This window comes from Crocodylus porosus, unplaced genomic scaffold, assembly GCF_001723895.1.
Source record: "Crocodylus porosus isolate Cpor-Errol unplaced genomic scaffold, CroPor_comp1, whole genome shotgun sequence".
Classification (NCBI taxonomy): domain Eukaryota; kingdom Metazoa; phylum Chordata; order Crocodylia; family Crocodylidae; genus Crocodylus; species Crocodylus porosus.
Window position 1 is genome coordinate 28,575,204 of NW_017728914.1, and position 15,949 is coordinate 28,591,152.

The 15,949-nt window shown below is 46.3% G+C and overlaps 1 protein-coding gene across 5 annotated transcripts in view; it reads left to right on the forward strand.

Moving 5' to 3' along the window:
* The window catches only part of JADE2 (jade family PHD finger 2), a 145,518-nt gene that overhangs the window by 913 nt on the left and 128,656 nt on the right, over positions 1-15,949 (forward strand). For 4 of the 5 annotated variants that reach the window (XM_019535093.1, XM_019535088.1, XM_019535091.1 and 1 more), the window contains exons 2-3: positions 7,875-7,932; positions 12,060-12,145. In XM_019535093.1, the coding sequence (XP_019390638.1) occupies positions 7,875-7,932; positions 12,060-12,145 (144 nt within the window). Of the gene's footprint in view, positions 1-6; positions 356-7,874; positions 7,933-12,059; positions 12,146-15,949 lie in introns of those variants that run through there. The other variant, XM_019535090.1, reaches the window with a different exon arrangement.

Here is a 15,949-nt window from a genome sequence, read left to right on the forward strand (position 1 = left end):
GGAGCCGGGGCCGGCGCGCGGCGCTGAAGGCGGCGGGGAGCTGCGTTTTTGGAGGGGGGAAGATGCCCGGAGCGGCGCCCCTGCCCGCCCCCCGCCGCTGAGCGGAGGAAGCGCGGGTTCAAAAAGAAACAGAAAGAGGCGGGCAGGGCCCGCAGCGGCCATCTCCGCTGGAAGCAGCCTCGGGGGCTCCGCGGCCATGGAGTTACTTTGCAGCCGCCCCTAGGCGCGGCGGGGGGAGCATCCTCGCCTCCGGCCATGAGACCGGATTGAGCCGGGCCGGGGGGTTGCATGACGGCTCGGATTCCCGGAGCATCCCCCCGCTCCCCCGGGGCGCGCAGCCAGGAGAGGAGCCGAGGTGAGGGCGGCGCGGGCCGGGCCGGGCCGGGCCGGGGGCGCAGGTGGGGCACCAACTTTTGCAGGGTCGGCGCCCGAATTGATGACTGCGGCAGGCGGGGGGGAGGGAGGGAGGCGAGGGGCCGCCGCACCACGCAGTTGCTTTTTCTTTTGGGGGATGCGGGAGTGGAAATGTACCGGGGCGGGCGGCAGGAGGCGTGGCGCCTGTTTACCTCGGCTCCCCGGCCGCGCATTCCCGCACACGGCGGCGAGCCGCCGGCCCAGCCCGGCCGCGGGGCTCCCACCCTCGCCCCCCGGCTGCCCCCTTCCCCACCGCTCCGCTCCCTGCCATGCTGCGGCTCCCCGCTCCTTCTCTCCCTCCCTCTAGGGGGAAGCAACATGCACCCGCGATCACATCTGCAAGGTTTCGCTCCCCGGGCTCCCGGCCTTGCTTTTGCCTGCAGCCGCCTTCCCTTCTCGCAGGGCTGGGGGATGGTTTCACCCGTGGGCAGTCGCCCTGCTTGCATTGACCCTGCTGGAGCAGCGGTAGCAGATGCGATAGCCCTTTCAGGACGTGGGCTTGCATTGCATTGGGAGCAGATTCCTTTTCCAAACGATGCTGAGCCCACCTGTCAGCATCTCTCTTGACAAGGTGCTTTGGGAGTGGGAAGTTTGGAAACTTCTGCTGCAGGTGGAGAGGACTGAGTTGTGCTGCTGAGGTGGGGTTGAAAGTCCCAGGGAGCTTTCAGGCAGCCAGCGCAAGCCTTAGACCAGCTGGAGGACTCTCTGCCAGCCCTAAATCGGATGGTTTTCTCCACTTATCAGCTATTATTAAAAAATAATGCAATTGCAGTTTTAAATCTAGATATCGCTGCCCCCTCCCCCCCCAGCTTCCACTGAGCTCTTTGTAAGAGAGGATCTGGCTCCAGGAGAAAAAAAAAAAGTAGTGTTTTGCTCAGCCTTTCCCTCTGGGGGTAAGGAGCCCGGGTCTTGACGAACTGCATTTGACCTTTAAGCATTTATTGGCCAAAAATAAACTTGAGAGGGAAGTAAAAATAGCTTGCAGAAAGGTTAGATGTATTTCTCTATCGGCGAGTTCAGGTGTGTTGCTGGAAATCAAGGCTGTAACCGCAGGATGGGAGGCGCAGGTGAATTAGAAGTTGGAGGCAGGGAGGGGAAATGAATTTAATTTACTAGTGACTGCCGGGCTCTGAAAGCCAGTTGTCCTGTGGCCCACCCTCCACGCACAGTGCTTGGTAGTTCAATTGGGGGTTCGCAGGTTTCCCGAAAGGCTCCCAGTGGCAGTGACACCCACTGATGGCATTGGGAGTCAAGGGAGCTCAGCAACCTGCAGGATGGGGCCATTCATTCTGTGCACACCGTGCCACGTTCCCATCTTCCCTCACCCCTCTCTGCTCTGTGACACCCTGGCAGCTTGGAGTAACCAACCTCTCTGGTTGTCCCTGACGAGCCTGGACATGCTGAAGAGAGAACAGGATAATTAGCGGGTGAATATCAAAGGAGTCAGGAAAAGAAAGACAAGTCATAAATATGAGTAATAATGGGAAAAGTCCCCTTGTAGATATGGAAAAAAAAATTTGCAAAGCGCAGGGAGTGGGCAGGGGCTTGTTTTGTTTTGAATTTAAATGAGATGAAAATTTGCCCTGGGAACCAAGGCACAGAGCTGGGTTACTGCGGAGGAGAACGAGAGCGCTTGTCTTTCTGCAGAGGTACTTCAGATGCCTTTGACTCGAGCACGTTGGAGCTGACAGGAGCCCACACAAAAATGAGTGGACTAGCTGGGCTGTCTTGGTGCAAGGGGGCCTGGCTGACACTTCCCTCCAGGCTGATCCAGATGGTGCATTCAGCCCCAAAGAAGGGCAGCTTTAAAAACCAGTTGGTGCTTGGAGCCTGTCCTGGAGAGCCAGCCAGCAGCTAGCTAGCTCCCTTGTCCCAGGCCAGCCCCCAGTCCTGTTTGGGCTGCACTGGCCAAGCCAGAGCCTGCACTTGAGATGCAGGGCTGGGGTGGGAGGGGTGGAGCGATGCTGTGCAGGAAGGACCCAGAGGGCAGTATTTTTCCTAATTAACATTGCAAAGTGTTTTAGCCACAGCAAGACTAGACCAGAAAGCAGCACATGTGGGACAAATCCTCTCTTAAAAATGTGTAATGAACCACAGCAGCATTTCAAAGAGCTGCAGGGATTCTCAAATGTGAGCTGATTCCCAGCTGGCTGGGCTTTTAGCTTTCCTCTCCCTCCCACCGAAGCAGGCCTCCCTACACCCAGATGCCCTAGATGCTGGCGCTCTCCCTCTGTGGCCCCCTGACCCGATCAGCACCCAGGTTAATGGGCCAGGTATGCCCTTTTCTCCTAGCCCTGCGCCCCTCTTTCTGTCCATAATGAGACAGATGCCTTTTGCCTTTCTGACTCCTGCTTGACGCTGTTCTCAACAGTTTTCCCAGGGGAAAATAAATCCTTCCTAGAGAGGAAGCTGTTGCTTCCCTGCTTCAATCCCTCTCTGAAAACTTCGGTCTCATAAGGAGCGGTCTCCCCAGTCAGCCTCCTCCTCAAGGACCTAAAACTCAAGAAACTGCCCCGGAGTGCCCCTGAGTGCCCTTGCTGCTCTAGGCTTGTGTCTCCAAGAGGAGGCATACAGAATTTGGCCCGTGGCTTCTTTAGCAAAGTAAAGAGACCTCTTTAAACTGGAAGGCTTGTTCTTTTGCTCTTGTGAGATTATTTGAATGTACCAAGTCCAAACTAGGCCTGATCTCTGTTACTCTTTCTTCATGACAACCCCCTTCATTACTTTAATCCAAAACCCTGCTGGAGTCTAAAGGAATTTTGCCTGGTCAGACTGATCATGTCATGTGGGTTTTGGCTCTAATAAAAGGCAGATAAATAGTTAATGCAAAACGAGAAACTTAGATGCTTCAGTCTTCTAATTCACAAATATGGAAAGAATACAGCCAGGCATGTGTTCTTGTTTTGATTGCATTTTAATTACAGCACAAAAAGAAAACACAACAAAAAATATCTATATATAAGTATATCTCTAGAGATATAGATATCTATATCTATCTATCTATATATATATATACACACACCTATCTGTAGGTATATATCTCTATATATAGGTGTATATATCTATCTATATAGATATCTATATATCAATTACATACACATCTATCTGAAGAGATGGGTTATTATAAGACACTTGGAAAGAAATGTTCTAAAGTGCCACCAGGGGCGCTGCTTTCTATTTGTGTTTCTGTTGCTCTGTTGGAAGAACAAACAGGGAAGTGGTTTCTTACAGCTCAAGACAATTTAGGAAGAGAGCACGGAACATCAGTATATTTTTCTCCACCGCTGCAAAGCAAAAAATCATCAGCAAGAGGGAACTGTGAGCATAAGGGATGCTTTCTGGATAGGTATGCAAAAAAGTACAAGGATTATTTGATGATCACATATTTTTTCTGCAGTTTTCTCTCCTGAGAAGGCCTTTAGATTAATTACAGGTGATGAAGGTAGAGGTTCCAGTTAGATGGTTAGAGTGATTTTAGGAATTTGCAAACGCGGTTTCCTGGATTATTCTGCCTTTCATGTTAAAAAAGTGCCTCTCTGGGAGAGACCTTTGCAGCCAAAATGGATTTAGCATCTGCAGAATTTCTGTACCGTGCTGCAGAAAATACCACAGAAACTGTCTTGTGTTGAAAAGAAGTGCTTAGTTCAAATGCCCTTTTTAAAAAAAGTAATTGAGTTTTGTATTGGGACAGCGTGAAGCTTTGGGTCTTTGCTTCAGTATGAACTGCCATGCTGAAACCAAAGTGGAGTTCAGGCTGATTTCGGTGTTGCATGCCTTGTCGCTCAGGTTTTGAGAAGCAGTGGTCCCAGATATACCAGTATGCAAAGTCCTCCAGGATTTCCTGGCTCACCTACCATACCCCAGAGTGCTTCATTCTAGCATCTGCGCTAGAGGATGTTATGCAGCCATGTTGGAGGCCAAATATAGGAGGTGCCAGTGGATTTCCCAGGGCCCATGCAGTGTTAAGGACTCCTTTCAGGCAGGGTGAAGAATTATGCCAAAGTATCTCTCTGTTGAATTCCCCTCAGCCTGATTTAGGGCTCAGTCTGTCCAGCCTTTGGGCTTGACTGAGTGCACAAGGGATAGCTTCCCTTTCCTACAAGGAATACCAGGAAGAGACTGTATCTTGGAGATAGCCCACTGAGCACTGATCCTCCAAAGGTCTCCTTATCCACTCTGGGAAGCCTCTAGTCTCCACCTCATAGGGAAGGCAGAGCCATGGTTCCTAATATAATTCCCCATTTCCTTCCTTGGAAACACCCTGAATAACTATTATTTAAGGCCCTATCTAGTGTGCATCCTCACCCACATACAGATGTGGGTGTAGACTGTAGAGGGTGTTTAGCCTGAGCTTTCTCACCCTCCCATCCATGCAGGGACCTGGGATCTGGGTGGTACAATGTGGGCATTCAGGACTTGGAGAGGCATTTCTCACTACTTGGTACAAGCAAGACAGTCTTACCATCCATTGCCATGACCCCCATGGCTTACGTACCTGAGACCTGGTCATTTGAATTTCTTGGAGGACTGCCATGTTCAGTTGTTTCACATTTCTGCTTATTTCCCAGTCTGAACAGAGACAACACCAGACACGTGACACTTGCTTCTCGTCTATTTCCAATCAATTTTACTTTCAGTTTTCCAGGCCGTAGAGCATTGCTGCAAAGTTTGAGTTGCGGCCACTTCAGTGAATGTTTGTAAAAGAAACGGGCTTCTGTTTCTACTGGATTTTGTAAGCTGACATGCATAGATGCTTCTCTGGGTTTTTGGTTCTGTAAACCATAGATTTTGGGCCTTGTGTGACCTGACAGTGGCCATTTAAAAGAATTGCAATTTTTTTTGGTGTTCGTTTATGACTTTAATAATGGCCTGCTATGGGGAATAGGTCAGGAAATGGCCAAATGAAATTAAAACATAAATCAAGATTCCTCCGAAAGGGTAGAATACACGTGTGGACTTAAAAAAATTACCCAGTAATATGCTTTCAAACAACATTGCCTCTGAAAACTTCCTCTTTTGCAGACCTGGCAAGACCCTTACGGCTGTGTTTTCTCTGCTGGAGATGATGACATAACTAACACGTAAAGCAGCGTTAGGAATGTAGGGAATGTAGCTCCCAGCACTGCGCTGGCGTGCGCCTGAGCGATGGCTCAGTGAGCTAATCAGCAGGTTGGGGATGCTTAGACTCCCTGGAACCACATGTTCAGATGCTGCTAGAGTCGACTCAGCTGTTTATTCTTTCGGGGCAAGCAAGTGGAGTACCAATCTGTTTGCAGTTTGGGGGATCTTTCAGATACAAGGTTCAAAAAGCTGCTTCCAGCTTTGTCTGCAAGTTAAGAGTGTTTTCCTGAAGGGCTGTGCTTGGTCCTAGTTCCCTTGGCAAAACTTCTCCTCCTCTCGCTCGTGCAGTGAATGGTGCCTCATTTGGCTGTTGTTTCAGTGGTGCTCGATGTATATCTCACCCCATCTAGCTCAAGTTAGCGGATCAATCCAGGTTTGTACTGGAGTAAGTAGAATAGAATTTGGCTCGGTGTAGCCTGGCTCCACTGAAATCAGTGTCAAAACAATTGACTTAAATGGAGCCAGGATTTTATAGCACTTTGAATGAAAGATACAATATAAATGCATTATTATATATACAGACTTTGCAGTGATTCTGCACTAGGAGTTCACATGGACTTTGGTGGGAGAGGTGTGTGGGATGGGATGACCTCATTTCTAGCTTTATCAGATTACTCTTTGCCCTTCTATAAAGGTGTCTTTCCAAAGGTCCTGAGGTGGCTTGCAATTAATGTTAGCCTACCAACTCCTGGCAGGGAAGTATTCAATTCCATTTTTTTCTTTAGAGAAAGATTCAGTGACAAGTCAATGGCTGTGCGAGACATCTTGTTAGTAAACCAGGCCACAGTCAATCTGGGTAAAATCAGTGGAGCTTTTCTCAAGTGCGGAAGACCTCAAAGTTAGCGCCAGTCACTAAACTCCCAGACCTGGGCCTTTGCCCACGTAGCACCCCCTCTGATTCTGGGGAATGCCTAAAGTGTCAGTGGTACCATCTTGTCTTCTAGGAGAGCCATGGGCAGCCGGTGCGTGCTTTGGCATGTAATAGAAACTCCCGTGGGCATCTACTAGACTGTTTTGGTTTCTGTCGCTTTCTCGTTCTTCCCATTGGCACTCTTTTATCCCTCTGACTAGTAGCCCAAACAGGAGAGCAGCAGCTCCGTCGTTGTTTCCGAATCACATTTTCCAGTTAGACCCAGTAGGAGCCAGTTTAAAACAGGTAAAGACAGGTAAACTGTGTTAAATCTGTCTTCTGTCTCTTTTCCCCCAGGCAAAATCTAATGGCTACTAAGTACAAGGCTGGTTTAATAACATTTGTTTCCCCTTGAATCACTGGAGAACAGTATTGATATTGCCATATTCTCTAGGAACAGCTTTAATCATGTTTTGACAGGGCAATGCTTTACCGCAACAGGGATAGTTAAAATGTTTATGTTACTTTGTAGTATTATCCTTTATAATGGTGTGATAAAACATAGCACATGTATTGAGAAATAGAGGCATTGCTAGGATTTTATATGCTCAGATATTTGTGGGAATTCTCATATTCTTCAGGGGGAAATGGCTTACTATGGCTTGCAGTCAGGTTTGGTTTGCTGCTAATAGCTGCTGAGTTGAAACCACACACACGAAATGTATCCAAATGTTTTATTCCCTTTTCCATTTATGATTTTAGTCAGAAATAGCATAAATGCAATCTAAGCACTCCTGGTTTCTTAGGAAATAATTCAGCAGTTGCTGGGAAGATTTCCACGATAAATTTAAAAAGCATAGGTTGTTTTATGCATCTGAACTTTAATGTTTTGGGGGAGCTGATACGATTCAGCCCCTCCGTAGCACTTTTTATGCTTAGCTTTCCATGGAGGTAGCTCTTTGTTAGCAGCATTTCACACATGAGGAACCTGTGGCAGGTCAAGATTAGGAACTGATGTTTTCTAAACAGTAGCTGTGGTGCTACTTTGGGTGATTCAGTTACTGAGCATCCAGTGTTAGATGCCCAGCGGCTGATTTTTCAGGCAAGTCAAGGACTTGCTGCTCCCACTGACTTCTTTCAACTCTGACTTGGCCCTGGGTTCTTTCTAGTGTGGCCACGAGCATTTAGTAGCCAGCTTTGAATAGGGAAATCGCCATGCAAAGCTGAGACAAGAAAACAATCCTTCTCCATTCTAGCAGCAGGGAGAGTTGGGACAGAAATATCATCTCCCTTAAAGTTTCATAAAGCAGGGTTTCAGTGCTATTCTCCTATATTCATTAAGGCCCCCAGTACTTCTCTGTCATTAAGGTATGTATTTGCTGGTGTGGTTAGGTTAATGTGATGTGTGGATATTCAGAGATATCGGTGATTAGGTACTATAATGAGTTTCCTGAACAGTAAGCGTAATGTTCAATTTCTTTTGTTACAGATGGAAGAAAAACGGCGAAAGTACTCGATCAGCAGTGATAACTCAGACACCACTGACAGTAAGACCTTTAATTCAAGGCTTTGAACAAGATAACTAAGCGATTCACCTCCAGCAGGGAGAACATTTGAATAATTACTTTGCAAAGAGACAGGAAAGCTGCATTTACGGGGTAGTCTCGGAACAATAAATTGTACACTGGGATCAGTTTTTCAAAAATGCATTACTGATGTACAACAACTTGATATCAATTTAAGTGCCTGGTTCTGGGCGTCTCTTATCTGATGAGTGTCCTCCTCCTGTGAGCAGTTTGGGTGAGGAAGAGCTACAAAGCAGCACAAACTGCAGAACCTCAGATGAAACAAAGCGCTTTTTAGACAGGAGACTGCAGACCATCTTCACAGGTTTAATACATTCTGGGGTGGGGAGGGACTTTAGCTTTAGATGGAGTACTACTGGTGGGAAGTAAAGTTTTAACAGAGAAATTAAGTGTCAGATACCCCTTGGAGTCGGTGTGAGTATGGAACCTCATTCCAGAACTTGAGCTAGACTTGTGTGAGTAAAACAGCATTTAGGCCCCTATTTAGCCATGCCAATAAGCACATGCTTAATTTTGGGTGTATGTTTGACTTCATCCGTGTTCAGCAAAGCACTGAGGCATAAACCTAATTATATGATCATGCTAAGTGCTTTGCTGAATCAGGGCATTAAGACATAGCCCTATCAGTTGCAGAGAACCTTCCACTCCCGTTTGCTGCCATGTTTTCACAGCAGAGGAACTTAAAAGGAATCGTGCCTTTAACACTCGTTACTCCGTAGACTCTAATGTGATCCCTCAGCCAATCTGTTTAGTCTTCTCCTGGTCACTCGTGGTTTAAGATACAGGATTAGTGACCCCAAGGACCAGTAAGTATACACGGGCTTCTCTGAGCCTGGGGTGCTGCATACTTGCAGAAACAGGCTGTTAGATTGCCCAAGACTTGGAGGGTCTCAGGTGTCAGGAAAGGGATGGCTCGATGGGATATTTTTCCTGCTGGATTACAGCAGGTTCTGCAGTTCCCACAGCTGTAGGCAGAGTCCGTGTCATCTGTGACAGTGACTGTCTAAAGGATCTCCAGTGATTTACATGACACTACCTAAGTGGTCCCAGTCCTGTGCCTGGGAGACAGGTGCCTGTACCAGCACTGGGTGTCACATTTGCTGCTTCTGCCCCAGGAAACTGTTTTCCTCCTAAGGTTCGGGACAGGACAGCTTAACTGAAGCTTGCAGTGCTGCCCACCGTGCGATGCCTGCCCCTCGGTTTGGTCTAATCCAGCACCTGCTGTATCTTGGTTACGTTCCAGCACAGGTCTGGAACCCTCTAGGTCTTCGGTTGGGCCCATTTCGAGTGCTTCAGGCTCCAGGCCCATTTCTTTGTAAAATGACCTATAAAAGTCATTATCTCTGGGCTGTCCCTACATGTGGAGGTTAAGCACTACCCTTCCCAGCCCTCTGGGGCCCAAAGCCTAAGAGTCTTGGTACAAGCACCATTGACTACCTTCTGTGCAATTTGGGCTTAGGGCATCTTTAATCACAGTATTAAACAACATAGCTTTATCTCTATTGGACTTTGGTATGTATGCTGCAGGTGATACTTAGCTGATGACAAATGCTCTCTCGCAGCCTAACTGTAAACAACATGGAGACCTGTTTTACGCCTTTGCCAGAACGAGATGGTAGCTGTGTATTATCTTGGTTCACATGGTTTTAAGGCTGTATTGTAGCTGGCTTAGGGGTGGGAATTATTGATCTGATCTCACAGTGAAAGTGAGAGGCCAGTTTCTGTCCCCTTTACTCATTGGGTAAAGGCTATTTGAGTGGTAATGGCTGCAGGATGAGGCCGTGTGCAGTGTACTTTGTCCCCATGCTCCATTTATATATTTGTATTATCTAAACTGAGTTCCCTTTATATTGAACTCACTATCATGGCATCTGCCCTTATGCTGCAGCAATCAAGACAAGCATCTTTGGCCAGCAGCTGGCAGAAACTAACTTAGTTCTGGTTCTACTGCCAGTAAAATAGGTGCAACAACTAACGTATCCACAAGGAGCTTTTACATCTCTTTTTCTCTGCACCTGAAAAAGAACCCAAATCTGAGATGCATCCAGCTGCCTGAGGGACCAGATTCCAAAACCAGGGTCACCCCCCAAGAACACCTTGGGGACAGGCATCTCAACTGCTATAAAGCAGCATGTGGGAAATGGATTCTCCGAGACAGAGATGGAGAGGGAGAGTTCACACTGGTGCCAAGGATGGAAGCTCATTATCGACATTTTTTGTATTTTATTACATTTTTAACAAATGACATATTATTCTTTGGAGACTTAGTACAGATATTCCCTGAATTATTTAGCACATCAGGGTCTTAAGCTCCTGTTGTTCTTGTACGCTTTGATGGAACCCTAGACTCTCCAGAATACAAATGACCCTGACTTTTGAACTGAGAGCTACATTCTCAGCTGGGCAACCTCACACGTCTCCCTTGATTTCACCAACTTACATGGAGGGACTCAAATGGCTGATTTACACCTGCTGAGAATCTGGCCCTACACCTGTACACATGTGTGAAGCCTTTGTGTTGTATGAGCTATGCTTCTGCCAGCTTCTTTTGTGTTTTGGTTTTGTTTATGCACCAGGTAGAGGCCTCCTTGCATCTGCCCATTCATCCATCAGGGGATAAAATCTAAGCCTGAATTGGCTTAAGTTATCAGTGTATGTAATTCTTAGTCAACATAAATTACTTTTATGTCTGACCCAGATATAAAATATCTATACATAGAAGTATGTGGAGGGGCACTGTTGTATTACAAGGTGGAGTTTCCATTTTTATCATTATAGTAGCGCTTCAATAATTATGCTATTATTATTTATTACACACTCTTAAGTAATAATTATTGAAACATTCATATAATAGTAAAACATTATGTTGGGTGAATAGACTTTATTCTTCCATCACATTTCAGTAGTAAAACATCCATCATTTCATCCTTGTTGTCATTGCTGCTTCTGTCGTCGTTATTTGCTTGGTGATACACATGACTCAGAATAATGAGAGCGCATTAATAATGATCCCAAGGTAAAGTGATCGTGAGTCCTAAGGCAAAGGCATATTTACTGCTGCAGCGTGATGGGAGTATAGGGCATTTATACACGTGCTCTGGAGACATAGGGGGTGCTTTAATTAGCGCAGCTCTGAGAGCTGTGCTAATTAAGAGTGCCTCTGAGCATCATGTGTATCAGCATCCCTGCGCTGAGAAGTGGTGGTGGGGTGCTTTGAACTAAAGCTCATTGAATGAGCTTGAAAGTGCTTTGCCACCATTTTTCCGTGCAGGGATGCTGATACGCTGGAGGCTGCTGGAATGCTTTCATTTCCATGCTTCCATGATTAATCAAATCTGCTCCAATGCGCTGGAATTACAGCATGTAAGAGCGGGCTCCCTGCATGTGTATAGAAGCCCACAGAGTCTGTTCACTCAACATAGTGTGTGTAATTCTCATTATATACATCTGGAGGCTGTTGGACTGCATAACAGTATGGAAGAGCTGGGGTTATGATCCCAGGTTCCCCCTTCACTGTCAAATAGATGGGGCATGATTTGGATAGGCATCTGTGGCAAGGCAGGAGGTGCAGCTGAGGATCAGATCCCATGGCGCCTTTAAATGAACCTGTGCCAGGGGGTTAAGAATCATATTTCCCCACTTTGTAAAGCTCTTTGAGTCTGCCGTTGTGAATTGCCATATATGTATTTTATTACCTGTCTTCATAGACCCAGATTCACTTCTGCATTAGTGTAAACCTGTTGGCTACAGGAATACCAAATAATGGAACAGAGGAGTTAATTGTGGAGCACTTGTAGGTTCTTGCTCTTCTAGCCTTTGCTGTATTGTAGTTTTGGTCTTTCTGTGGTTTATATTCTGAGCACTTGACAGCCCTAGAATCAGGATAGTTCTTATCTACAGACTAGATATGAGTAGCACAGTAGTAGTGGGAGCCTCCTCATGCTGCCCCATCTTCAGGACCCCACTCTGGCACCATGCCCTCGCAGGTCCCAGGAACACTCTGGTAGAGACAGGGCTTGAGATGGGTACTGCTAGAACTGTGATTAATCTCTTCCGTATGTAACTGGTATCTTTTGTCTCATTAAAAGGTCATGCAACGTCAGTGTCAAGATGCTCCAAACTTCCAAATACAAAATCCAACTGGTCAAGACAGAAGGAGAAAAAGCCCTCAGAGGTGGGTAGCATTTTTGTTTCTAAGGAGCTCCCATTTCTACAATTTCAGCACCTGTTCAGGAAATTGGGATATCTAAAGCTGCCTGTAGGCAGAGGACCCCTCTTAGAAGCCTCCTACGTGTCAACATGCCCTTAGCAGTAGAGGCACAGTCTGCTGCCATGTTACCGTGGGCCTCTGGCTGTCCACTCCATGGGACCCTTCCTCCCTATATCTGCTGAGAATTGTGCACAACAGCATGGAGTTACAAGGTGGGGAATGGATTGTCGTGAGGCAGCTAGGATGGAGGTGGGGGGATCTGTCTGGAGAAGAAGCAGGATAGGGCTGTGTATATTACCTTCCATAGGGACTTTCCTGTTTCAGCCAGGGAAATGGGTGTTCATAATGTGTTAACTGCTTGAAAGTCTCTAGTACATTATGAGCCAGAGTTACAGGGAAGGATTCTCTTTGATTTTAGCATGAGTGGTGGCAGGTTCTGTTACAGTATCTCTGTTTGTCTGCTTGCTTAGGATTACCAGTTGTCTTAAACCCTACAGAAAGAAACATCTTTCCCAAGTTATATTCTTCCATCATGTAATTAGCTGCCTCTTAGATTGTAGATTTTGACTTCTGGCATTATGAAGAGTTGAATTAATTGGTCACATAGGGTATGGGCATGAGGTCAGAAGAAAGTACCCTTAGTTTCATATGGAGTGTCCCTTCTGCATGAGTAGCACGCAGAAGGAACTGTTAAATAGAAGATAATACAGTTGAAGTGGTACTTAATGTAGAGAGGGACACAGGGTTTTATTGTTTCCATTCATGGGGGCACTTGTCTTTTAGGAGGATATCTTTCTCAGTGCCTTTCCCTTTATCTACTAGCAGGGGGTAAAAGGCACTGCCCAAATTACAGATGAAATTGTGGTAGCTGCTACACTTGCTGCTTCCAGATTTGTAGCATGGTTTCTTTTGAGCAAATCGGAGAGGAATTGCTTTTTTCCTGAGAACCATGCTGTGATTGTGTTATGATACCATGTTGTGGGGAACGAGTCTGCATCATGTTGTGCCTACATTGGTTGTCAGAAATAATTCCTATAGGCATGGAAACACTATACTAAGCATCTGCTGTGTGATAGCAGCAGCATTTAAAGATGGTCATTGTTATTTCATTTGCAGTCTGAACTGAGCTTGAGAGTAATATCACTCACTTTTCCTTTGGTCACTGATCCAGAGTTGAGTCTAGATAGATGTGGAAGAGGTCTGTGTTGGTGTGACTGACATTTTATTCCAGCTTCCCCCTAGCACGTGCTAGGGCATTGATGCTCATCAGGGTCCAAGGGCACCATGTGGTGCTTCCAGATCCTTTGAAGGATGCAGCAAGGTGTGAGGAGATCAGCACAGGCTCAGGTTTGTCCTGCCCTGGCTGCTCCCCTGCCACCACTGTGAGGCCCCTCTGTGGTGAGGTAAGCACTGTAATAAATACATTTGTTTTTGAAATGGTGTGTCACTCAATTCACAAAAGTCTTGGAGGGGTGCCTGGAGTCTAAAGAGAACCATTGTGCTAGGGACTCCATCTCGCTTCCCTCCCTGTGGTTTGAAGCCCCAAAACCTACTCATTTCCACTGAATTTGGCCAAGTGTGTGCATGAACTCCTTAACAGCTCCAGTTTGCATCAAACTGAGAAGAGATTTGGGGGTGGGTCTTGGTGTGCTGTGTTCGCTACCCAAATTAGATGCAGTTCCCTTTCATTAAACAGGTAAATCTGAAATTCTGCATGCTGACAAATCTCTAAAGCTTCATTGGTTTTGGCCGTGGCAATCCAACAGACATTTTCTCTCCAATACCCACTGTAGCAGCTGAAGTTGGTGGCGACTTTCCAGATAACAGATAAACCTAGATTTAAACATCAGAACAAGGGGAAGGGCAGGTGTTAAGCCTGGTCATGTAAGGTTTATTTTATACAGGCCCACTGAGATGAGTGACCCAGTTCCTTCTGTTAGCTGAACCATTAAAAAAAGGAAGGAATTCTCAGCATTTTCTTCTTGGGTATGGTGACTGCTTTCTGTGGGGTAATGGCTTCTCCTGGGCCTGGCCTATGCCTATGCCTGTGTGTTATACATTTTGAAAGACATGAAATTAGATATGCTTGGATATTTGATTTCCAGAAAGTCTAATATCTGTAAACCTACTAGAACCAGCTGCCTGATTGGTGATATGCCTCATTCATCACAAAGCAAAGGGGAACTACCTGGGCCTTTTGGAATGACATCACCAGGTGGGAAAGCTGCCTAGTTTCTGTGCCACAGGCCAGGGCTCTGCCAATGCAGTTCCCTTGAAAAGTGACCCCTGTCAAGCATCCTCCTTTTGGATTTACAGGAAAGACACACTCACTGGTACTGAGTACCAGTATAAGATGAACTGAACTGAAAGTTTCTAGAAGCCAGCTAGAAAACAGCATTCATCTGTTTACAAATTCTTTGAAGATGAGTCAGGTTCAAACACTTCTCATCTTTGAGGAAGTTCAGATCCAGACCCAAATATAACAGGTAGAATATACCCATTCTTATAATATAAATATAATTATATATATAATACACTATGTATGCAATATTATATATTATACATATACTATAATTATATATCTATATGCTTATATGTGTGCGTATAATATTGTATACAAATTCAAAGTATAAATAAAATACACACACACACACACACACACAGAGTAAAAGCTCTGTTATCTGGCATCCCCCAGTCATGGGGGATGCCAGTTAAACAAATATGCCAGTTAATCAGAAGTGCGCCATCTGGTGCATTCCCTGGCATCAGTGTGCCGGGGGACAGGGAGGGGGTCCCTGTGCAGGCTGCTTTGCCCCACTTAGGCTGCTTTGCTGTGGGCCGAAGAAGTGGCAAGAACTCTGCTTGCGGTGGCAGCGAAACCCAGAAGTGGTGCTTCTGGTTTCGCTTTTGCCACGTCCCTCGGATGCTGGTTAATAGAGTTTTCCAGCTAATGAAGTGCTGGTTAACACAGCTTTTGCTGTATATATAATACTCCTATAGTGAGTAGAACCAACCTGAGATCTGGGGCCACTTAACTTCAGGAAAGTTTGCGTCTCGCATTGTATCCAAGTCAGGGTGACTCCTTCTGCTTTATGAACTGCTATACACGGGGGGGACCTGTTCTCCAACCAGTGGAATAGAGTTAGCTCAGGAATGGAGCAAAGAAATGGAGCCACAGTTTAACAGTGCACAGCAGTGATAGACACCTATTAAGACAGAAAGTGAAAAAGAGTGTCATAGCAAAACTGAAATTACAGGGGGATTTTTGGGAGGCAAAATGTAATTACCCAAGTTGGAATATAGCTAGGACATTCATATTTAACCTCCCAGCTTTTAGAAAAAGTTTCATAGTTTTATAGTTAGTAGGGTTAGAAGGAACCTGAGCAGATCATCAAGTCTGACCCCCTGTCATGGCAGGAAAGAGTACTGGGGTCAAACGACCCCAGCAAGGTGTTTGTCTAGTCTTCCCAGGGTAGGAGCCAGCACCACTTCTCTTGGAAGTTGATTCCAGATACTAGCCGCCCTGACCGTGAAGTCGCGCCTCTTGATGTCTAGCCTGAATCTACACTCAGCCAGCTTGTGACTGTTATTTCTAGTCACTCCTGGCGGTGCTCAGGGGAACAGGGACTCCCTGAATGCCTGCTGGTCCCCCCTGACTAGCTTATAAAAGGCCACAAGATCCCCCCTCAGCCTTCTCTTGTGGAGGCTGAATAGGTTCAGGTCCCATAGCCTCTCCTCGTAGGGCCTGCCCTGCTGTCCCCGATCATG